This window comes from Coregonus clupeaformis, chromosome 20 (assembly GCF_020615455.1).
Source record: "Coregonus clupeaformis isolate EN_2021a chromosome 20, ASM2061545v1, whole genome shotgun sequence".
Classification (NCBI taxonomy): domain Eukaryota; kingdom Metazoa; phylum Chordata; class Actinopteri; order Salmoniformes; family Salmonidae; genus Coregonus; species Coregonus clupeaformis.
In genome coordinates this window covers 25939155-25965031 of record NC_059211.1, presented here as the reverse complement: position 1 = coordinate 25965031, position 25877 = coordinate 25939155, and the positions used below count along the sequence as shown (strand labels likewise).

At 44.6% G+C, this 25877-nt stretch overlaps 1 protein-coding gene and 1 pseudogene across 1 annotated transcript; one reads left to right on the top strand and one right to left on the bottom strand.

Annotated features, from left to right (window-relative positions):
- Positions 1–6649: 6649 nt before the first annotated feature.
- Positions 6650–8351, bottom strand: LOC121532847 (interferon-induced protein with tetratricopeptide repeats 5-like). The gene is made up of 2 exons (XM_041838640.1): positions 8316–8351; positions 6650–8150 (listed from the first exon to the last, which is right to left on the bottom strand). Exons 1-2 carry the CDS (start codon positions 8318–8320, stop codon positions 6809–6811), a joined length of 1347 nt encoding a protein of 448 aa, XP_041694574.1. The 5' UTR covers positions 8321–8351; the 3' UTR covers positions 6650–6808.
- Positions 8352–11772: 3421 nt separating this feature from the next.
- On the top strand, positions 11773–21654 carry LOC121533017 (annotated as a pseudogene).
- The last annotated feature ends 4223 nt before the right edge of the window (positions 21655–25877 follow it).

Sequence of the window (25877 nt, the reverse complement as noted above, 5' to 3'; positions counted from 1 at the left end):
CAGAGGTACAGAGGTAGTGGATATTTGTAGAGCGGCGTCTTGGGTGACACCGTCTCCTTTTATTCGTTTCTATCTGTTGGATATGTCTTCTAACTCTTTGGCTCGATCTGTACTCAGCGTGGCTGAAGGGAGATCTTGAGAAGGAAACAGAGAAAGAAAGCAGGATTGTGACCATGTTCATAAATCCGCTTTTATTAGAAGAAACATATTATGGCACGTTTTTCCAACTCTTTGAGCTCGGTCGGCATTCAGCAGAGCTGAAAGGCGATTTTGAGCTAAAGGGAGAGGACAGAGCAGGACCTTGGACAGGTTCCAATCAGGTCCGCCTTGGTTAGGAAAACGTGTTATGTCAGGAATAGGCTTTTTAATTTTCAAGCTCGATCGCACTCAGCATAGCTGAAAGAGAATCTTGAGCTAGAGGAAGGAGAAGCAGGACGATGGACAGGTCTCTATCAGGTCCGCTTCTGATGAAAAGCTATCTGTGGCATGTCTCTTGAATCAGGGTCAGGACATAGAGACATGTATTGAAATGACAGAATGTGAGGTCATTTATCTGATTCAGATAGTATGACTTATATTTTGTTCCTGCCTACTAATCTCTGGGTTCCATTGAGTGAGTAAGGCGGTCTGTTGGACACTTAATGTAGAGTGACTGAGGTCATTCTATGATAGTGTTGTCACAGAATATTGAGGCACGGCTATCTGCTGGTACAGATTGGCACGGCGTCTATTCTGAGGATTCGTCCACTAGCGACCCGGGTGGGTTCTATATCGTGGAGCTCCGCCCCATAGGGGAGCTCTGCTCCTATTGGTCTTAGGCCAATGCCTAGAGCTACGCTGCCCCGATGGGATTTGGCTTTGGTTCTCGAAGCGCTATGTAAGTCGCCGTTCGAGCCATTGAATCAAATACCCCTCAAAATGCTGTCTATCAAGACGGCGCTGTTGCTCGCCTTGACTACCGCTAAGCGGGTCAGTGATTTGAGTGCACTGTCGACGAGACCCGACTGCCTTGCCATTAATGGCGATTTGAGCAGAGCGGTGTTACGTCCCAACCCGGCATTTGTGCCGAAGGTTATTAACAGTGCATATAGATCACAGACCGTGGAATTGTGGGCTTTTTATCCCCCTCCCCATGGGGAGAGGAGTGAGAAAAAAGCTTCATTGTTTGTGCCCAGTACGCGCTTTGGCGTGTTACGTTGAGCGCACAGCAGCGATTAGGTCATCGCCTCAGCTGTTTGTGTGTCACGGTGCGGCTGCATTGGGTAGACCACTTTCAAAACAGCGATTGTCTCATTGGCTTTGTGAAGGCATTGAGACGGCGTGCGAGGCGGCGGGGCAACAACCGCCTCAGGGTATTAAAGCGCACTCCACTCGTGGAGTAGCAGCTTCTACTGCCCTCTTCAGAGGTACAGAGGTAGTGGATATTTGTAGAGCGGCGTCTTGATCGACACCGTCTCCTTTTATCCGTTTCTATCTGTTGGATATGTCTTCTAACTCTTTGGTTCGATCTGTACTCAGCGTGGCTGAAGGGAGATCTTGAGAAAGAAACAGAGAAAGAAAGCAGGATTGTGATCATGTTCATAAATCCGCTTTTATTAGAAGAAACATATTATGGCACGTTTTTTCCAACTCTTTAGCTCGGTCGGCATTCAGCAGAGCTGAAAGGCGATTTTGAGCTAAAAGGAGAGGACAGAGCAGGACCTTGGACAGGTTCCAATCAGGTCCGCGTTGGTTAGGAAAACGTGTTATGTCAAGAATAGGCTTTTTACCTTTCGAGCTCGATTGCACTCAGCATAGCTGAAAGAGAATCTTGAGCTAGAGAAAAGAGAAGCAGGACGATAGACAGGTCTCTATCAGGTCCGCTTCGGATGAAAAGCTATCTGTGGCATGTCTCTTGACTCAGGGTCAGTACATAGAGACATGTATTGAACTGACAGAATGTGAGGTCATCTATCTGATTCAGATAGTAGGACTTTTATATTTTGTTCCTGCCTACTAATCTATGGGTTCCATAGAGTGAGTAAGGCGGTTTGTTGGACACTTAATGTAGAGTGACTGATGTCATTACATTAGTGGACGATAGTGTTGTCACAGAATATTGAGGCACGGCTATCTGCTGGTACAGATTAGCACGGCGTCTATTCTGATGATCTGCCCAATAGCAATTGACATTGTCATTGAGCTAGATGGGGCGGGTCTATAACCGATGACGCGGTATATTGTGACGCCCTGATGGGTTCCTTAGTCGCATTACTGCGGGAATTGGTTACAGCCATTGCTGGGCTTGACCTTTTTTCATTTTTGAATGGGAAATGTTAGGCTCGGCAGGGAGTACATTTTGGAGCGTTTCGCTCCGCCTTAAACCACTAGGAGCATAGCTCCCCTATGGGGCGGAGCTCCACGATATAGAACGATTAGTTACCGGAGTGTAACTCCAGTTCTATGAGTGGAGCGGAGCCCCATAGGACTTAAGGCCCTACCGACCCTTTCTAGTCTCGCTGAAGATAATATCTCGGGAGGCAGATTGATGGAACGGGGTTCCTTATATAGGGACACCTGTACTCCTATTGGCTGTAGGTGTGTGCATAATTTTGCTTCAGGCTGTTCTGCCCTAGGGCAGAGGGTAAACCACTAGGAGCATAGCTCCCCTATGGGGCTCCGCTCCACTCATAGAACTGGAGTTACACTCCGGTAACTAATCGTTAATTTCCCTTACGAACTCTCTCCGTTACCTGCAATTTTGTGTTTTGTGGAGTTTATGTGGGCTTCTAGGTCGCTAGCACCTTTATTTGACACTGACACGTACGTGCCAGCTTTGCAGGTCATGCATTCTGCTTCACACGGATCCCGACCAAGACGAAAACACGGGAATTTTCTCTGTAAATCGTCTGTGAATTTACATTTGCGTTTGGGCATTTTTACGCTGTTCTGGAGCCATGTGCCACTGTTGACAAGCAAGCTGCTGCGCTGTCTCTTGGCTGTTGCCATGGTGAGGGTAATGATTGAGATGCAGTTTGACCAATGTTTGCGTAGGTCTACATGACCGACCAATGGTGGCGTGTGAGAAGGCGGGACCTAAAGAGAAAGGTCAAAGCAATGCAAAACCCCCAAAACGCACACAATGAATGGCGACTGTAGAAAGCAAAAGCCAAATCCCGGACATTTTGGGCGATTTAGAAATCCCGGCCCTTTGTATTTAAATCTGGAAACGAATTGCATTTTTTGATATTTTCAGACCATGTTGCAGTTAAAGTCAATCTCAAATGAATTTCTAAACTCTGCCGCTCATATGGAGCTGTCCATAACCCTATGCACCAGTGGATAAAGTTTCTCAATGTTTTTGAAATAAGGACCTTTGTTGTGTGATCCAGTGTGTTTATGGCAAAACTTTATCTTTATGACTTCAATGAAAGTGAAACAATGCAATGGCTAATCAGTAATAGTTTCTCTAGTCTAGAAAATAGAACTCAACTCGTAGACAGACCAACACTGACCCAACATCAGAAGGGAATTAAGCTTTGGGATGTCAATAAGGGTTTCCACTCCTCTAGACCAACTCCTTTCTTTCATGAAGTTCCCAAAAGGCATCCACAACCATATTAGCCTTATCCACTCTGGTAGTATGTCGTCTGTTTAGACCACGTGTCAAACTCGTTCCACTGAGGGCCGAGTGGCTGCCGGTTTTCCCTCCCCCCTTGTACTTGATTGATGAATTAAGGTCACTGATTAGTAAGGAACTCCCCTCACCTGGTTATCTAGGTCTTAACTGAAAGGAAAAACCAACGGGCACTAGGCTCTCTGTGGAATGAGTTTCAAACCCCTGGTTTAAACCCTCAGCTTCCTGAAGTAAACCCTACTCTTTATCAATGGTAGAAGTCAATTAATCTTCAATTCAACTACAATCCATTGAACACAGAATATTTCCTTTTTTCACTTGGACGTTAATGTGTTCAAATTTGTACGTGTGTATGTGTAACCGGTGTGAAATGGCTAGCTAGTTAGCGGTGCGCACTAGTAGCGTTTCAATCGGTGACGTCACTCGCTCTGAGACCTTGAAGTAGTTGTTTCCCTTGCTCTGCAAGGGCCGTGGCTTTTGTGGAGCGATGTGTAACGGTGCTTCGAGGGTGACTGTTGTCGATGTGTGCAGAGGGTCCCTGGTTAAAGCCCAGGTAGGGGCGTGGAGAGGGACGGAAGCAACACTGTTACATATGGAACCCTTGGTGTTTGTATTTCATTTTAGAAACGGATTGCATTTTTAGATATTTTCAGACCATGTTGCAGAAAGAATCAATCTGAATTGTATTTCTTAAATCTGCAGCTCGTATGCAGCTGTCTACAAGCCTATGCACCAGCGGATAAATTTGCTCAGTGTTTTGAAAATGAAGACTGAGGATGTCATGTCTGCACAGTCTCCTTGTATGGATTTTCAGTCCAAGCAGGTCAGGCAGGGACCATGGTAATAATGGTTGTTAATCCCAATTGTATTTGTTTTAACTAGACCCTTATTGAGAGATCAAAATCAAATCAAATTTTATTGGTCACATGCGCCGAATACAACAGGTGCAGACATTACAGTGAAATGCTTACTTACAGCCCTTAACCAACAGTGCATTTATTTTAAACAAAAAAAGTAAAAATAAAACAACAACAACAAAAAAAAGTGTTGAGAAAAAAAAAAGAGCAGAAGTAAAATAAAGTGACAGTAGGGAGGCTATATATACAGGGGGGTACCGTTGCAGAGTCAATGTGCGGGGGCACCGGCTAGTTGAGGTAGTTGAGGTAATATGTACATGTGGGTAGAGTTAAAGTGACTATGCATAAATACTTAACAGAGTAGCAGCAGCGTAAAAAGGATGGGGTGGGGGGCAGTGCAAATAGTCCGGGTAGCCATGATTAGCTGTTCAGGAGTCTTATGGCTTGGGGGTAGAAGCTGTTGAGAAGTCTTTTGGACCTAGACTTGGCACTCCGGTACCGCTTGCCGTGCGGTAGCAGAGAGAACAGTCTATGACTAAGGTGGCTGGAGTCTTTGACAATTTTGAGGGCCTTCCTCTGACACCGCCTGGTATAGAGGTCCTGGATGGCAGGAAGCTTTGCCCCAGTGATGTACTGGGCCGTACGCACTACCCTCTAGTGCCTTGCGGTCGGAGGCCAAGCAGTTGCCATACCAGGCGGTGATGCAACCAGTCAGGATGCTCTCGATGGTGCAGCTGTAGAATTTTTTGAGGATCTGAGGACCCATGCCAAATCTTTTTAGTCTCCTGAGGGGGAATAGGCTTTGTCGTGCCCTCTTCACGACTGTCTTGGTGTGTTTGGACCATGATAGTTCGTTGGTGATGTGGACACCAAGGAACTTGAAGCTCTCAACCTGTTCCACTACAGCCCCGTCGATGAGAATGGGGGCGTGCTCAGTCCTCTTTTTTTTCCTGTAGTCCACAATCATCTCCTTTGTCTTGGTCACGTTGAGGGAGAGGTTGTTGTCCTGGCACCACACGGCCAGATCTCTGACCTCCTCCCTATAGGCTGTCTCATCGTTGTCGGTGATCAGGCCTACCACTGTTGTGTCGTCGGCAAACTTAATGATGGTGTTGGAGTCGTGCCTGGCCATGCAGTCATGGGTGAACAGGGAGTACAGGAGGGGACTGAGCACGCACCCCTGAGGGGGCCCCCGTGTTGAGGATCAGTGTGGCAGATGTGTTGTTACCTACCCTTACCACCTGGGGGCGGCCCGTCAGGAAGTCCAGGATCCAGTTGCAGAGGGAGGTGTTTAGTCCCAGGATCCTTAGCTTAGTGATGAGCTTAGAGGGCACTATGGTGTTGAATGCTGAGCTGTAGTCAATGAATAGCATTCTCACGTAGGTGTTCCTCTTGTCCAGGTGGGAAAGGGCAGTGTGGAGTGCAATAGAGATTGCATCATCTGTGGATCTGTTGGGGCGGTATGCAAATTGGAGTGGGTCTAGGGTTTCTGGGATAATGCTGTTGATGTGAGCCATGACCAGCCTTTCAAAGCACTTCATGGCTACAGACGTCAGTGCTACGGGTCGGTAGTCATTTAGGCAGGTTATCTTAGAGTCCTTGGGCACGGGGACTATGGTGGTCTGCTTGAAACATGTTGGTATTACAGACTCAGTCAGGGACATGTTGAAAATGTCAGTGAAGACACTTGCCAGTTGGTCAGCACATGCTCGGAGTACACGTCCTGGTAATCCGTCTGGCCCTGCGGCCTTGTGAATGTTGACCTGCTTAAAAGTCTTACTCACATCGGCTACGGAGAGCGTGATCACATAGTCATCCGGAACAGCTGGTGCTCTCATGCATGCTTCAGTGTTGCTTGCCTCGAAGCGAGCATAGAAGTGGTTTAGCTCGTCTGGTAGGCTTGTGTCACTGGGCAGCTCGCGGCTGTGCTTCCCTTTGTAGAGATGTAATGTGAAATGCCTCATCTTTACAGAATAAGTGTGGAAATGGTCGGATTTGGTTTGGATGTCTGTGAATGCATATGTTGTCCTCGTCTGAATGTGTGAATGCTGTGAGTTACACACTGAAAGTGTTTGTCACACTTATATAAATAACTTATTTTGCCCCCATTGGAAATATTATGAAAAACAGTGTTATGGTCATGAGGAATTATTTTGTCAAAAAAAAATGAACAAAATTCAGTCAATAGTTTATTTGCATGGCACTTTCAACAACAACAGAAAACATTTGTCACAATTTGCTTAGCAACAACCTGGCCTAAAAGAGCCCAAAGAGCAGAAAACCAAGACATTGTATGTACAATATGGCTCCCTCAATTTGGTTGACTTCTGATTGGTTAATTCTCCTCCTTGCTGTTATTCATTCTGTGAGAAGAAAGGTTTTCGAGAAATTCACAGATTTCTGCACATCTTCGATTTCTTCCCCGTTGTCCAATCCTCCTCAAGATGTCGATACTCTTTTTACCGTATTTGTTAGGATTTGGTATTTCTGCTGCCTTCATGTGAAAATCAATTGATGCATTGCGATCCTGGATGTGGAAATTCAGGTATCTAGCGTAATGGAAGTAGAGTAACTGTAAGTTGTGTGGATCCTGCTCGCTGGCGAGTAATTCTTCATAGATCTGCTTGGCTAGTTCCCTCCTGTCAATGTCTGATTCTGCGTAGATGCTTGCAAGCTCCAGTTTGACCTTTAGTGATGTCTCTGGATAGAGTGAGATCACATCTATATAGAGACTGATGGCTCTGTCGTACATGCTCTTCCTCCTCAGACTGTCCTCCTTTGAGTAGATTTTCCATTTGTAGGAATTCGCTAGATGTTTTTTCAGGTAGCGAACATTTGGATGTCTTTCCAGAGCCTCGGCTGCTAGGTCAATAGCTTCATTGTGTGATAAATATGTCCTGTAAAACTGAAGTAAGGGTCTAAGACCACTGTAGCAGCTGACAGGTTTCTTTAAAATGTGCTGCGCTAGCTGTCGCGCTTCCTCACTTCTGACCTGGCTCGTCCTGCCAAGTCTTAACAGGTAGATACTTGCTACATACAAGTTGTCTGGATCGTGTTCCTTGGCAAGTCTCAGCTCCTTTAGAACCTCAGACTCCTTCTGTTGGTTGTCTGGATGAAAAGGATAAACTGAGTCTAGGGCCAAGGCATGGCTTGATTGCCACTCCTTTCTCTCAGGTTCCATCCTAATAGCCATTTGAAAGTAATCTATCGCTTTCTGTCTTTTGTCCTGGTCAAACTTCATGAGGGTCCAGGCTTTTTCAGCACACACCTCGGGGTGCAGTTCTTCCTGGGAAGGCGAGGGGTAATCTCGTAGCAGTCCCTCAACCTTTGTCACGCACCGCTGGCTCTCCGCCTGGTTATCCAGGTGATAGTGTACCCAGGCTAGGTTCCCATAGTGGACCAGCAGCCCAGGACCCATCTTGTCTGAAGGACTGTTTAGGTAAAAGGCCTCCTCTGCCTTACTGAGGCACTGCATGGCTGCATCAGTGGAGCCCAGGGTGTGGTGTATGTAAGCCCACAAGTTGTACATCTGACCCAGCCATGGAAAGCTCTGGTCACTGCCAATGTCCTCCAGGTGATCTCTGAGAATGAGCAGCTGGTACCTGCTGACTTCCAGTCCCCAGGTGAAGTGACACTCCAGCTTCTCCAGTTTAGTCTTCAGGGCTGTCTGAGCAGGGCTGGTTAAGACAAGGGTTGGAACAGGAAACTTTTTAGAAACTATTAAGCATCAAGATCAAGAGTGACACAAGTCTATCCCTAATCTAAATTGAGTTTGTTAACATTGAGTTCTATTGAATCTGCTGTTTTCTGTTGTTGATTTTATTTATTTAAGGAGTACTTACTTCATAGTTGAGCAGGAATCTGATTTCTTGTGGCTGTCTCTGAGTTTCCTGGACAAGTGAGTAAACACCCTGGCTTTATATCCATGTCCTTACCTTTATCTTGCAGTGCAGTGGGTTGGGTGCCATAAAACCAATGTTCACCTCCACGTAATGCTTGCACTCTGCTTTCCATTTCAGCAAACAGAAACACACACATTGAAAGCTTATACCGACATGTATAGGTGACTGACCGTAGACATTGCTCTCATTTAATTTCCAACAAAGAGAATGAACTGCAGTATATATAATGTTTTAAATGGTAAACTATGCACTTAGTTCAGTATACAATTGTACTTACTGGCCCAAATGATATACAGTAATTGCCCTGTTTTAACATTCAACTTTGATCTTTGAAATCAGTTATGTAGCTGGACAAAATATACAGTATATTAAGGCTTATCTTCCACTACTTCCATAAAACTTCAATCAAATAAAATGTAATCCTTATTAGTGTTGTTCCACGAAATGAGTTTCTTTTGCGTCCTTTTGATATTTTATGTAGAAATTGTGCACAAATATTGCATTTTAAAATCTAATTATATTACATGAAGAGGCCTTTAATATAGAACACATCTAAAATTGAATAATTCCGATTTTTTCTAAGATTAAAGACTTGATAAAGTGCCAAAATTCATCATTCTGACATGTCCCTCTGTGCATCCTTCTAGGATGGTTTTAACCCACTTAACTTGGTTACAAGTAAAGCCCTAGTTATTTTGTTGCTTTGACAGTAATTTTTAAAGAGTGTTATTTATTTCATGTGATTAGTGATTCATTTTAATGTATAAAAAAAATGAAAATAACTCCCTCATTTTAAGGTCAAGTTATGTGAACAGAACTATCGTTTTAATATGGTGAGATTATTCATTTTTAAATAATATTTTCAAATGAAACATTGAACATATATAGTCAAATCATAGTGTAAAAAGCAGGTGAACTGGTTCTACTCTTTTTGGCCCTTTTCTGGTGTTTTGTGGTGTAAAACTGGTTTTTATCCTATTAACTCAATATTTGTTACATTGTTTGCAAACTGATAGGTGACATGTATTAATGCCATAATAACATGCAAAACAGGCACCAAAATGATGTGTTGCCACTGCTCTGGTTTGACATTGGAGAAATATGGTAAGAATGCCTATGTCTCTGTCCATTCTTCCCTGAAACTTCCATTTTCATTATCCACCTTTCTATTGAGACTTTTTCAAAGCGACATTTTCTCTTGATTGCAAGCTGTTTATCCCCAATAAAAAACACACACAAATAAATATAAAAAACGAATATAAAAGAGACATTGGTGATTTTATTAGTGTAATCAGATTGAAAATATTAGGCTATGTTATTGACATTGAACTGATTATAAAGCCTATTAAACACATGTTAAAAATTGTGTTTAATTTTTAGCGTAGGCCTATTATCTGAGAAGAAAATGGTCCCAAGGTCAAACCTATTACCGACCGCTGCGGTAGTTACACTATTCTAGATTAGCAGGGATAGGAGGGGGGCGGCCATTTTTTGTCTCGGCTAGCGGCAGAACGTCCAGGGCCGGGCCTGGGTTACAAATCTCTAAATATCACAGAGGAGCATAACATAAAGGTGCATAACTTCCATAAAATCAAATGTAATCATTATTTTACATTTTACATTTTAGTAATTTAGCAGACGCTCTTATCCAGTTAGTGAGTGCATACATTTTCATACTGTTTATTGCTGTATTGCTGTACGGACTCTTGGAAGACTAGCCCTTGATGGGCTAAAAGAGATCCAAATCAAATCAAATTGCTGTACTTTTTTAGGCCTCATTTGGGGCGATGTTTTGACAGATATTGTACAGACGGGTATTTTACTACATGTTGCTGAAAGGTTGATAGTTGCATGATCCAATGTGTTGTTTATGGCTTAATCCAGGATAATCCAGGATGCAATACTTTATCTTTATGACTTCTATAAAAGCAAAACCAATGGGTAATCAGTAATAGTTTCTCTACAAACTAGAAATAGAAGGGCCTACTCCTTTCATCTTCAATGATGTGAAACACCTGGATAGGTTAAATGAAATTCCCAGAAGGCATCTATGCTCTGGCGCCCCCTGCTGATTTAAATAGGCAGGTACCTGAACATGGCTTGTGTATTATTTTCAGTGCAGTACCACATTCTGACCAGTGTGGGGAGGTGTTTGTGCAATTCTAAGTCGGGGGGCAGGAAAGATGTCTGCTACCATAGTAGTTAGCATCAGTTAGCAGCCGCTAGCCAGCTTCCATTTACAAAAAAGCAACTCTGACGATTATCCGGCATAAGTATTGAATTATTACTAGCTACATAGCTACTACAATTTAACTTGATTTGTTTATGCAATCAGATGTATATCCTACAACCAGGTGGCAATGAGTGAAGCTAGCTAACGTAAGTAGCGTGTTAGGTAGCTAACAGTAAATATCTATAGGTGTGATGAACCTGCAGTGGTGCTTCTCGTTGATCTTGCATTTGTTCACTTGGCTCATTATTGGTGTGTTAACTACTACTACCTGCCATGTTATGTTTGTTATTGACACTACCTCTCACAGAATCATAAACGTGTTATGTTTAGCTAGGGTCCATGCTATATGGGCTCCTTGGGATGGCCCTGCATGGTTAGGGAAAGGGTATGGTATGGTAGGCATGTCCCAAGGATCCCGGATAGCGCTAACCGTTTAGCTAGCAGTACACAAACTAGGTAGTTAGCTACGGCATTCTTCAACTTCTGCCCTATCTACTTTCAAGATGACGAGGTGATTGCAACTAATCACTTTAACTGGTTATCAGCTTGCACTGGATGCTGTGTAGGTATATGCATTGTAGTAACGCGCTCGGTATAAGGAGGAGGAGAGGGGTTGCAGTCTCGTGCCACAGTCAGGGATGGACACCTGGACACCCAATCCTTGAGCGAAACCGTTCATTCCATGCCAACAACTGAGCCTCTACCTAACCTGGAAATACAAACTCACTAACAAGCGAGTTATCCGTGCAACGCTGCCAGTTGAGCATTCACTGTCACCTTTGGTTCGCCTACATTTGGGATACTTTTGAGAACAACTTCTTGTCTTTTACTTCTGTACAGGCCAGAGCGGTTCTATGTTATTCAAGGTCACTGTCATTGTGAATATCAAACTAATCTTAGACACAAGAAGAGTAGCCAACGAGGAAGAGCCAGTACAGGAGTATGGTGAGTCTTGAACATTCTTCCACCATTTGTTTCACACATTTCCATTGTGCATATCAAAAGTTGTTCCTCACTAGCTATAGCCTTAAGAAGTTGATGACATATGAAAATCATACAGCTGAGCAATGTTATGCACAGTCTTAGTCAACTTATAAAACAGGTTTCCACAATTCAAAATGGCTGACCTCCTCTCTGCTCCCTTCCAGACGACGCCCTGCCCACATGGAGACCCTGCGCAAGCTGGCAAGCGGTAGGAAGATTCTGGACATCGAGGTGTACTCCAGCCACTCCAAGGTCTACGTGGCAGTGGACTCTACATGGCAGTGGACTCTACATGGCAGTGGACTCTACATGGCAGTGGACTCTACATGGCAGTGGACTCTACATGGCAGTGGACTCTACATGGCAGTGGACTCTACATGGCAGTGGACTCTACATGGCAGTGGACTCTACATGGCAGTGGACTCTACATGGCAGTGGACTCTACATGGCAGTGGACTCTACATGGCAGTGGACTCTACATGGCAGTGGACTCTACATGGCAGTGGACTCTACATGGCAGTGGACTCTACGTGGCAGTGGACTCTACGTGGCAGTGGACTCTACATGGCAGTGGACTCTACGTGGCAGTGGACTCTACGTGGCAGTGGACTCTACATGGCAGTGGACTCTACATGGCAGTGGACTCTACATGGCAGTGGACTCTACATGGCAGTGGACTCTACGTGGCAGTGGACTCTACGTGGCAGTGGACTCTACGTGGCAGTGGACTCTACATGGCAGTGGACTGTACATGGCAGTGGACTCTACATGGCAGTGGACTCTACATGGCAGTGTACTCTACATGGCAGTGGACTCTACATGGCAGTGGACTACATGGCAGTGGACTCTACATGGCAGTGGACTCTACATGGCAGTGGACACTACATGGCAGTGGACACTACATGGCAGTGGACTCTACATGGCAGTGGACACTACATGGCAGTGGACAGCACCACTGTAAGTAGGGATTTCACTATTCGGTTACCCTTTTTACACTACTGAGCCAAGCTGTACTGGGCTGGCCTAGTTACACATCCACCATAGTTCATTCCATTCAGTGCATGTCTTGCGCTTAAAGTTGTTTGTGTGTGGTGTGTGTGTGTACAGGAGCCCATGGATGTGGTGGAGCTGTTTGGACTGAAGGGGGTTCAACACACTCCCATCAGCATCAAGAATGCCAGAGTATCACATGTGAGATGTCGGTCAGCCAACACACTCCTCACCCTCCGAGCAGCCGCCATCAGAGACACAGACCAACTGAAACACTGTCATTAGTCAACTAGAAATAACTTATTTTCTCTATGAGACGGACTGTTTCAGCAAAGCAGCAATATCATAAGGACTGGTTTATATAACATGAACTCCTGTCAGACACCAACCAACAACACAATTAATGGCAATGTTGTGTTGTAATGCACAGTGTTTTGGTATCACTCAACCACTCACTACCACCTCTTTCTCCTCTCTCAGCACTACAAAGCCAGTCTGACTGCAACCTTCAACCTACACCCATTGAGTATTTTCATCTTTCCGTCTACCTCCACCTGGTTATGTGGTTGTTATGTGGTTGTTACAGTATGTGGTTGTTATGTGGTTATGTGGTTGTTACAGTATGTGGTTGATATATGGTTGATTTGCAGGATACCAACTTTGCCATAGGCCTGGAGGAAGACCTGGATATCTCCATAGATTTATTCAGGTAAGATGCCTATAGTTTTAGATTGATGGAAGCTTTAACTATACAACATATAGAGGGGTACATATATATATCTAGAATATGCCCTCAAAATAACTGTCTGTGTTTCTTCAATCTCCGAGTAAAGATCATTGGAAGATCTTCAATGAGTTGAATGTAGCCGAGCATGTGCTTTAGTATGAATAATACCATTAATGACCAGAAGGGGACAGCAGATCCACATGCTTCCTGCTGTTGTAACTCACTGGGACACTCATTCTCCGTTGTGTGCCCCAAGCCTTCAATGTTTTTACTGTTGAACAGGTATTACTTCTCCAGCTGTGCTCTCTGTCCTCTATAAACTAATGACAGCAAATGCTTTAGAAACATTTGGACGATTGGGCCGACTGATTTCAATGCGTGTTTACCCTCGCAAACATGCCCTTTTGAAATGACATTTAGCCAATCAACTAGGAATCAGACAAATCAAAGCTGTGTATACACAGGGAAAGACCAGCAAGAACTGGTAGAGGTAGATAGCCAAGTTCAATTGTCACCTTACAGGAATGGAATGTATTATAGTAGAGTAACATAGTCTTGAATTAACTTTAAAGATTTCCAGCATGAAATGAAGCTATCCAAGTATTGTTGGTGAACTGATGCTGTTCTGGTGGTGACATCATGTTTATTGTTGTTGATGCTGTCCAGTTTCCTGAGCCAGACCTGATCTACTGAACGAGGATGACAGCCTGAACTGCATCTCAGCCTGGAACGACCAGGTCAGTCCGTGTCCTGTCTCCACCTCTCACTTTAACACCTCTACACCCTTAAACACTTTCCCTTCGTTGCTGTAATGTGTGGAAATTATGTGCTTATGTAATATGTAATATCTGTTGTAATTCTGCTATGCAGGATTATGAGCACACAGCAGAGGAACCCGCCCTGCTCTACAGTGGAGAGTGTGCTTATGTAGTGTATGTGTTACAACAGGGCTATGAACACAGCGGAGGACCCGGCTCTGCTCCACAGAGTGGCCTTGGCTGGGTGCTGAAGAAGAGCCTCTACAAGTATGACCTGGAGCCCAAAGTGCCCACGCCTGAGAAGGTGTGGGTGTTTCTATCACTCAATATTCATTGTGTAATGATAACATGTGTGTTTCTGAAACTAATATTTTTTCAGTGTCTGTGTAGCTGTGGGACTGGGACATGTGGATGCGTATGCCAGAGCAGAGGAAAGGCAGAGAGTGTATCATCCTTAACGTGTCCTGCTCCTACCACATTGGCATCATCGAGCTGAACATGAACGGCTAATTCCACGTAAGGCCCTCTTCTTCACTACTAGCACAGGGTCAATCATAAAGCCCATTGTCTTACCTTCAGAGCGCGACGACTCTGTCTGCGCTGATGGCAACGGGGTCGAGTTAGGATGATGCCATCTGTCGGAAGACAATGTCATATAGCCTGAACGGACTGTATTAAAGGCTGATTGTGTTAGTCTTACCTGTCCGAGTGTTTCATCCCCTATAGGAAGTGTATTTCAAGAAGCCCAGGCTCAACACGGTACCTAACGTCCAGATGAAGAATGTAGATGGCTCGAAAAAAGATGCCTATGAGCTGGAGATTGGGAACTTACTGAAGTGAGTGAGAATGTATCTGATGTACACTACCGGTCCAAAGTTTTAGAACACCTACTCATTCAAGGGTTTTTCATTTTTTTAAACTATTTTCTGCATTGTAGAATAATAGTGAAGACATCAAAACTATGAAATAACACATATGGAATCATGTAGTAACCAAAAAAGTGTTAAACAAATCAATGTGTGTCTAATATAACTGTTATTCTGTCTGTTGTGCCCAGGGAGGCTGAGGTGGGATGTCTAATATAACTGTTATTCTGTCTGTTGTGCCCAGGGAGGCTGAGGTGGGATGTCTAATATAACTGTTATTCTGTCTGTTGTGCTCAGGGAGGCTGAGGTGGGATGTCTAATATAACTGTTATTCTGTCTGTTGTGCTCAGGGAGGCTGAGGTGGGATGTCTAATATAACTGTTATTCTGTCTGTTGTGCTCAGGGAGGCTGAGGTGGGATGTCTAATATAACTGTTATTCTGTCTGTTGTGCTCAGGGAGGCTGAGGTGGGATGTCTAATATAACTGTTATTCTGTCTGTTGTGCCCAGGGAGGCTGAGGTGGGATGTCTAATATAACTGTTATTCTGTCTGTTGTGCTCAGGGAGGCTGAGGTGGGATGTCTAATATAACTGTTATTCTGTCTGTTGTGCCCAGGGAGGCTGAGGTGGGATGTCTAATATAACTATTATTCTGTCTGTTGTGCTCAGGGAGGCTGAGGTGGGATGTCTAATATAACTGTTATTCTGTCTGTTGTGCTCAGGGAGGCTGAGGTGGGATGTCTAATATAACTGTTATTCTGTCTGTTGTGCCCAGGGAGGCTGAGGTGGGATGTCTAATATAACTGTTATTCTGTCTGTTGTGCTCAGGGAGGCTGAGGTGGGATGTCTAATATAACTGTTATTCTGTCTGTTGTGCTGGGCCACAATAAGAACCCATGTGAGGACTCATCCCTGATGCAGAGGGGAAGACCTACGTCATGTACGTCAAGACAGAGCTGGAGACTGATACCTTCACCTGGACTGAGCTCGCCAAAGGTAGAGGGGGAGGGAGGGAGAGACTGAAGGAAAGAAGGGGAGATGTGGAGACACAAGCACTTAGCCTTTGAATAAAGATAGTTTACAATTGTCAAACTGTTCAGACTAACTTTCCCCGCTCTCCCTGTCACGACTTCCTCCGAAGCTGCCTCCCCTCCTTGGCTTCGGCGTTCGTCGTCACCGGCCTTCTAGCCACTGCCGCTTCTCATCTCATCATTCCATTTGTTTTGTCTTGTTTATTACACACACCTGGTCATATCCCCTCATCAGTACCTGTATAAGTGTTCCCTCTGCCCCCTTGTCTTTGTGTGTGATTGTTGATTGTGGAAGTGACTACAGCTCGGTGGAGCTCTATTGTATTGTGTATCGCCGGGATATTCACCCGTTTGCCTTGTTTTCTCCAGTGCACCGTTTTACTGCACTGGACTGTTTTACGCATTGACGCGTACCGCTGTATTGCCGAATAAACCATTTATTCTGTGATTTACCTTCCTGCGCCTGACTCCGTCCAAAATCACCCGCTACACCTTTCCCCCTTCTGATAACCAGGTGGCGAATCGCATCTCTGCATGTCTGGCAGACATATCAGTATGGATGACGGATCACCACCTCAAGCTGAACCTTGGCAAGACGGAGCTGCTCTTCCTCCCGGGGAAGGACTGCCCGTTCCATGATCTCGCCATCACGGTTGACAACTCCGTTGTGTCCTCCTCCCAGAGTGCGAAGAGCCTTGGCGTGACCCTGGACAACACCCTGTCGTTCTCCGCTAACATCAAGGCGGTGACCCGATCCTGTAGGTTCATGCTCTACAACATTCGGAGAGTACGACCCTGCCTTACACAGGAAGCGGCACAGGTCCTAATCCAGGCACTTGTCATCTCCCGTCTGGATTACTGCAACTCGCTGTTGGCTGGGCTCCCTGCCTGTGCCATTAAACCCCCACAACTCATCCAGAATGCCGCAGCCCGTCTGGTGTTCAACCTTCCCAAGTTCTCTCACGTCACCCCGCTCCTCCGCACACTCCACTGGCTTCCAGTTGAAGCTCACATCTGCTACAAGACCATGGTGCTTGCCTACGGAGCTGTGAGGGGAACGGCACCTCCGTACCTTCAGGCTCTGATCAATCCCTACACCCAAACGAGGGCATTGCGTTCATCCACCTCTGGCCTGCTGGCTCCCCTACCTCTGCGGAAGCACAGTTCCCGCTCAGCCCAGTCAAAACTGTTCGCTACTCTGGCACCCCAATGGTGGAACAAGCTCCCTCACGACGCTAGGACAGCGGAGTCACTCACCACCTTCCGGAGACATTTGAAACCCCACCTCTTTAAGGAATACCTGGGATAGGATAAAGTAATCATTCTACCCCCCCTTACACCACCCCCCCCCCCCCCCCCCCCCCCCAAAAAAAAAAAAAAGAAACTTTGTAAAGTGGTTATCCTACAGCTAATAAGGTGAATGCACCAATTTGTAAGTCGCTCTGGATAAGAGCGTTTGCTAAATGACGTAAATGTAAATGTACACTCCCCTACCATCAAACTGTTCAGACTGTAACTTTCCCCGCTCTGGGAAATAGTTTTTATGGTGGTCAGACACTGACTGGACTGACCCCTGATCTTTCCGTCCATTCATGGCCTTTCACTGTGTGGTGAGTAGGTCAACTAGAAGGTTTTGGACGAGGTGGGAGGTTTGAACGCATTGTGCCGTGCCACAATGGCACAGTATTTTGTCTGAAATGGTTATGTATATGCACCAATGTATGCACTCACTAACTGTAAGTTGCTCTGGATAAGAGCATCTGCTAAATGACTAAAATGTAAATGTATATACAGTTGAAGTCTGAAGTTTACATACACCTTAGCCAAATACATCTAAACTCAGTTTTTCACAATTCCTAACATTTAATCCTAGTAAAAATTCCCTGTCTTCGATCAGTTAGGATCACCACTTTATTTTAAGAATGTGAAATGTCAGAATAATAGTAGAGAGAATGATTTATTTCAGCTTTTATTTCTTTCATCACATTCCCAGTGGGTCAGTTACATAAACTCAATTAGTATTTGGTAACATTGCCTTTAAATTGTTTGACTTGGGTCAAACGTTTCGGGTAGCCTTCCACAAGCTTCCCACAATACGTTTGGTGAATTTTGGCCCATTCCTCCTGACAGAGCTGGTGTAACTGAGTCAGGTTTGTAGGCCTCCTTGCTCGCACACGATTTTTCAGTTCTGGCCACACATTTTATATAGGATTCAGGTCAGGGCTTTGTGATGGCCACTCCAGTACCTTCACTTTGTTGTCCTTAAGCCATTTTGCCACAACTTTGGAAGTATGCTTGGGGTCATTGTCCATTTGGAAGACCCATTTACGACCAAGCTTTAACTTCCTGACTGATGTCTTGAGATGTTGCTTCAATATATCCACATAATTTTCCTTCATCATGATGCCATCTATTTTGTGAAATGCACCAGTCCCTCCTGCAGCAAAGCACCCCCACAGCATGATGCTGCCACCCCCGTGCTTCACGGTTGGGATGGTGTTCTTCGGCTTGCAATGCATCCCCCTTTTTCCTCCAAACATAACGATGGCCATTATGGCCAAACAGTTCTATTTTTGTTTCATCAGACCAGAGGACATTTCTCCAAAAAGTACAATCTTTGTCCCCATGTGCAGTTGCAAACCGTAGTCTGGCTTTTTAATGGCGGTTTTGGAGCAGTGGCTTCTGCCTTGCTGAGCGGCCTTTCAGGTTATGTCGATATAGAACTCGTTTTACTGTGGATATAGATACTTTTGTACCTGTTTCCTCCAGCATCTTCACAAGGTCCTTTGCTGTTGTTCTTGGATTGATTTGCACTTTTCGCACCAATGTACGTTCATCTCTAAGAGACAGAACGCGTCTCCTTCCTGAGCGGTATGATGGCTGCGTGGTCCCATGGTGTTTATACTTGAGTACTATTGTTTGTACAGATGAACGTGGTACAGGCATTTGGAAATTGCTCCCAAGGATGAACCAGACTTGTGGAGGTCAACAATTTTTTCTCTGAGGTCTTGGCTGATTTCTTTTGATTTTCCCATGATGTCAAGCAAAGAGGCACTGAGTTTGAAGGTAGGCCTTGAAATACATCCACAGGTACACCTCCAATTGACTAAAATGATGTCAATTAGCCTATCAGAAGCTTCTAAAGTCATGACATCATTTTCTGGAATTTTCCAAGCTGTTTAAAGGCACAGTCAATTTAGTGTATGTAAACTTCTGACCCACTGGAATTGTGATACAGTGAATTATAAGTGAAATAATCTGTCTGTAAACAATTGTTGGAAAAATGACTTGTGTCATGCACAAAGTAGATGTCCTAACCGACTTGCCAAAACTATAGTTTGTTAACAAGACATTTGTGGAGTGGTTGAAAAACGAGTTTTAATGACTCCAACCTAAATGTATGTAAACTTCCGACTTCAACTGTATGCACTTAACACCTGCACCTGTGCAGTCTCTGAGATGAGGGGGGAGTGGGGGGGACATGCCGTACCAGGAAGCATTATAAAAGGGATCTGGTAACATTTTCTGTATCTTTGATGTGGCTCCTTGACGACGGTTGGATGACATATCAGCCCGGCCTTTGGGTCAACAAACTGCATGAAAAGGACGATAGAGCAAGAGAGCGGATGGCGTTCAAATCTCTCCCTCAACTTTGTGGACACCCACATTAAAGAAGTGGCTTCTATTGAAACTTGCCCAACCAGAGGTTTTTTAATTTATTTTTTTACTACTGAGTGCTTTGTCCATCATGTACATACTATTTATTTCACTTATATCAACCAACAAGTGGTTCAAATGTTTCATTTTTAAACTGCTTTAATTAAATTATATATTTGTTAAGGCTTAACATTTACAGATCTGACATAGTCATGTATATAAATGTAAATTTTGATGAATAAAAAGGGTTTGTTTATTTTTCAACATGAACCTTTCAGACTGAAGGAGGGAGGGACTGTGTTTATTATGTATTTAAAGTACTAGTTGTTGCAGATCAGGTACATAAGGGGGTGTGTTCCAAATGGTACCCTATTTTCCTTATGTAAAATTGTTTAAAGTCTGCGTAGGATGGGTGGGAGATACCCATTGTGTTATGTCTGCAAGAACACAAGGAGAGGGTAGCCTTTTGACCTTTCATTAAACCAGGTTTCTTTGGTCTTTTGTAGGCTTAAAGTTATGAGATGATAAATGAGGATGTAGATGGTTACAAATCAACGCATCTCTAGTGGTCCGTGCTGGTTGGTTGAAAGAGGTCTAATGACTGCAAGTGGGGCATTTAAAGGCGTAGCCCTACCTCTTTCAGGTGGACGTGATTGTTCTTAACAAGCTTTGATGGATGTGTGTGGCGACCAATGAGGGGAGGGCTCCCCTCCAGGTAGGCGGGGAATGGGAGGGTTTTTGGACACCCCATGTAGTGCAATAGGCCATAGATTTGAACTCTGACCCTATGAGGTCCGGAGCCTGCTGGTTTCCTCTTCTACCTGGTCATTATTGCACCCGCCTGGTGTCCCAGGTCTAAATCAGTCCCTTATTAGAGGTTTAAGAATGAAAAGAAGCAGTGGAACTGGCTTCCAGGTCCAGAATTTGAGGGATATAGGGAATACTACGGTGCCTTTTGGGACGCAGACAAAAACAGTGGTTGACATCAACCCCTGAACATTAGTCTCAGTTTGTTACTGAATATACTATGGTTTCTGACCAGTGTGAATCAGAGAGATATTTCACAGTACTACTGGTGAAGGATTTCAGAAAGCCGATCACTTGAGCATGTTATCTACCGTAGGGCTGATGGACATGTTATCTACTGTGGGGCTGATGGACATGTTATCTACCGTAGGGCTGATGGATATGTTATCTACCGTAGGGCTGATGGACATGTTATCTACCGTAGGGCTGATGGTGTCACGCCCTGACTCAGGGGACGCTTATATGTTGAGTCAGGGTGTGTATATTCCTTGTTGTGCTTTTTCTATGTGTGGTATTCTAGTGTGGTATTCTACTCCCTTTTTAAGAGTGTGCTCCTAATCTCAGCTCATTACCTGTATAAAAGACACCTGGGAGCCAGAAATCTTTCTGATTGAGAGGGGGTCAAATACTTATTTCCTTCATTAAAATGCAAATCAATTTATATTTTTTTTACATGCGTTTTTCTTGATTGTTTTTGTTGTTATTCTGTCTCTCACTGTTCAAATAAACCTACCATTAAAATTATAGACTGATCATTTCTTTGTCAGTGGGCAAACGTACCAAATCAGCAGGGGATCAAATACTTTTTTCCCTCACTGCATAGACTCATTCATAGACACATCTATAGACACATATATAGACACATCTACAGTATAGACACATTCATAGACACATTCATAGACACATCTATAGACACATTTATAGACACATTTATCTCTTATGCAGTTTGACTTACACGTGTTCTATATTCCTAAAGATTTTGTTTTTAATAGTGGTGTCAGTTTTTCTTGCAATGTGTGTATTATGGATTAAGGGAGTTGTAGTGAAATAATTCATAAGTATGTTAATTTATTATAGAGGTGAATATACAGCAGGCATCACAACATTAATTTATTACTACTAGAATATTCATAATATATTTTCTTGTTCTTGGTGAGGTTGTTTTCTCCTGTTCTGTCTACAGCCTTGTCCTTGTATCCAGATTTCCCAGGAGAGGGTGTTCGGTAAACCAACGAAGAGGAGAGAAGAGGGGAACAGAGTGTGGGCTAAGGAAATGTATGCAAATCCCCTGCATGGTACATTTCCGTAACCATAGTGGTTGACCAAGGACAAACGCCTTCCTGTCCTTTGAGTTATCGTCCCTCACCATCTCAATGATCTCATAATGGGGACGTCCAGTCAAAACCCAAAGATAGACTGTATGTGTGTGTTCATATGTACATCAGTATATGTGTGTGTGTGTTCATATGTACATCAGTATCTGTGTGTGTGTGTTCATACAGTTAGTCGGAAGTTTACATACACCTTAGCCAAATACATTTATACTCAGTTTTTCACAATTCCTGACATTTAATCCTAGTAAAAATTCCCTGTCTTAGGTCAGTTAGGATCACCACTTTATTTTAAGAATGTGAAATGTCAGACAAATAGTAGAGAGAATGATTTATTTCAGCTTGTATTTCTTTCATCACATTCCCAGTGGGTCAGAAGTGTACATACACTCAATTAGTATTTTGTAGCATTGCCTTTAAATAGTTTAACTTGGGTCAAACATTTCGGGTAGCCTTCCACAAGCTTCCCACAATAAGTTGGGTGAATTTGGGCCCATTCCTCCTGACATAGTTGGTGTAACTGAGTCAGGTTTGTAGGCCTCCTTGCTCGCACACGATTTTTCAGTTCTGGCCACAAATGTTCTGTAGGATTGAGGTCAGGGCTTTGTGATGGCCACGCCAATACCTTGACTTTGTTGTCCTTAAGCCATTTTGCCACAACTTTGGAAGTATGCTTGGGGTCATTGTCCATTTGGAAGACCCATTTGCGACCAAGCTTTAACTTCCTGACTGATGTCTTGAGATGTTGCTTCAATATATCCACATAATTTTCCTTCCTCATGATGCCATCTATTTTGTGAAGTGCACCAGTCCCTCCTGCAGCAAAGCACCCCCACAGCATGATGCTGCCACCCCCGTGCTTCACGGTTGGGATGGTGTTCTTCGGCTTGCAATGCATCCCCCTTTTTCCTCCAAACATATGTGGATATAGATACTTTTGTACCTGTTTCCTCCAGCATCTTCACAAGGTCCTTTGCTGTTGTTCTAGGTTGATTTGCACTTTTCGCACCAATGTACGTTCATCTCTAAGAGACCGAACGCGTCTCCTTCCTGAGCGGTATGATGGCTGCGTGGTCCCATGGTGTTTATACTTGCGTACTATTGTTTGTACGGATGAACGTGGTACCTTCAGGCATTTGGAAATTGCTCCCAAGGATGAACCAGACTTGTGGAAGTCTACAATGTTTTATCTGAGGTCTTGGCTGATTTATTTTGATTTTCCCACGATGTCAAGCAAAGAGGCACTGAGTTTGAAGGTAGGCCTTGAAATACATCCACAGGTACACCTCCAATTGACTCAAATTATGTCAATTAGCCTATCAGAAGTTTCTAAAGTCATGACATCATTTTCTGGAATTTTCCAAGCTGTTTAAAGGCACAGTCAACTTAGTGTATGTAAACTTCTGACCCACTGGAATTGTGATTCAGTGAATTATAAGTGAAATAATCTGTCTGTAAACAATTGTTGGAAGAATTACTTGTGTCATGCACAAAGTAGATGTCCTAACCGACTTGCCAAAACTATAGTTTGTTAACAAGACATTTGTGGAGTGGTTGAAAAACGAGTTTTAATGACTCCAACCTAAGTGTATGTAAACTTCCGACTTCAACTGTAGGTACATCAGTATCTGTGTGTGTGTGTTCATATGTACATCAGTATATGTGTGGGTGTGTTCATATGTACATCAGTATTTGTGTGGGTGTGTTCATATGTACATCAGTGTCTGTGTATGTGTTCATATGTACATCAGTGTCTGTGTGTGTGTTCATTTGTACATCAGTATCTGTGTGGGTGTGTTCATATGTACATCAGTATCTGTGTGGGTGTGTTCATATGTACATCAGTGTCTGTGTATGTGTTCATATGTACATCAGTGTCTGTGTGTGTGTGTTCATATGTTCATCAGTATATGTGTGGGTGTGTTCATATGTACATCAGTATCTGTGTGGGTGTGTTCATATGTACATCAGTATCTGTGTGGGTGTGTTCATATGTACATCAGTGTCTGTGTGGGTGTGTTCATATGTACATCAGTGTCTGTGTGTGTGTTCATATGTACATCAGTGTCTGTGTATGTGTTCATATGTACATCAGTATCTGTGTGGGTGTGTTCATATGTACATCAGTGTCTGTGTATGTGTTCATATGTACATCAGTGTCTGTGTATGTGTTCATATGTACATCAGTGTCTGTGTATGTGTTCATTTGTATATCAGTATCTGTGTGGGTGTGTTCATATGTACATCAGTGTCTGTGTATGTTGTGACGTCACGAGAGGCTACACAGCTTTCAGCGGGATTGCTCAAGTAGTGCAAGGAGACAAGGTTCAAACAAAACAAGGATTTTATTATAGGTCTTGGGAAATTAACGAAAATATAACAAAATTCTGTTCTCTTGTGGCTCTTTAAGGGTTAACAGTTCAGGGATGTCTCTTCCACATCCAAAATCATAATTCTCACTCGCTCAGATAACTTTTCCCCAGCCTTACTGTAGTCCACGTTGCAGCTAGTGGCCAACCCAGCAAAAAGTCCTTCCAAATGTCTCTCACGTATTTCCACAGGTGCATATATCCAAAGGTGAGTATTTCCCAAAGGTAAGTATCTCCAAATCCTTATATTCCTCATGGAAGTGGACGTGCAGCACTCTTGTCCTCCAGAGAGCCCAGGTTGGAGTCTGTGTCTCTTCCCTTCCCCAACCTTCAGCTCATCAGCTCCTCATTTGTTTCAGCTGCGTGGGAAGATTGGCCATAGAGGGGTGGAGTTCCCGACCATACCAGCAGATGGAGCCATAGCTGTCTGGGTTTGCAGCCACCTCAGGGGGATGTAACGTCCCTCCAGGACACAGCCTCTCGTGACATCACACATCCCCCTCCTCGGGACCGACGTCCTCGTCGGGGTAAAGGCAGCGAAGAAGGCATCACGCCGGGAGAGGGCGTCCGCATTGCCGTGGTGCTTGCCAGACTGCTCTCTCTTCAACTCCTCCAACTCTAGGACCAGGGACTCAGCCTCCTGTTTTCTCTCCTTGAGTTTCTTACTGAATGCATCAGCCTTGGTTTTAGCAGAGTTTAGCTTCTGTTGAGCAGCTTTCAGTTCCTTCTCTCTCTCTGCCTCCGCATTCTTCATCTTGTTCTCCAACACCTTGTACTTCTCCTCTGCCTTCTTCGGGACCTCCTTACTACTGCGCAGGGTCTCCTCACACTCCTCGATGGTCCTGCGCAGCCTCTCCAGCTCCTCCTGTTGCTTATGGAAGGAGCTCTGTTGGAGTTTAGCCTGGAGGATATCTAACTCTTCTGTCTTCATGTCTAACTGTTGCTTTAACAAACGATACCTCTCAGCGGTCCCCTTCAGACCAGACAGTTCTTTGTCCAGATTCTGTAGCTCCGTCTCTGTGTCGGTCTGGGCACCTGCCATCCCTATCAGAGCCCGGGCGGGAGTGAGTAACTCGGAGGATTGCACCGGAGCCTTCCCAGGATGAGTCTTGCCTCTCCGTTTCCGAGGTACTCGGGTTATCCTCTCCTGAGACTCTCTCCAGAGTGGGTAAAAGGCTGGGCAGTCTCGTCCAATTAGGACAGGGACGGGGAGGGAATCAACCACCCCCCGCCGTCGTGTGTATGGTTCCCCGTGTGCTGGTCATTGTAAGTTCAGTAATGGGGTATTCTCTGGTGTCCCCATGGACACAGGAAACTGGGAGGACTTTCCCCGGGGTCAGACACGTTGGGCCCACCAAATCCTTACGCACCAGGGTGGCCCGGCTACCAGAATCCAGTAAGGCCTCCACATCATGGTGATTCACAGTTACCGGGCAGGTGGGGGGGTCGATCTGGGCCGCCATCTACGACTCCCAAGAGCGAGGCAAAACGGTGTGTGGGTGCTGAGCTGGAGGACTCCGCAGTGGGCATAGGTTCATCGGCTGGTTTCCCACACTGCCAGGAGATATGTCCCATCTCCCCACACCGGTAACACTGTCGAGTTTCCCCCTCCTGGTGTACTCTTCTTGGACCCGCCTGGTTTCTGGCTCCCCCTGGAGCCGGGATAAGTCCTGACGTGGCTGGGTTCGAGACCTTGGGGGTCCTTTGGACGGGTTCTTCCCATTTGTGGTGGGGCCGCACTCCTGGGGTC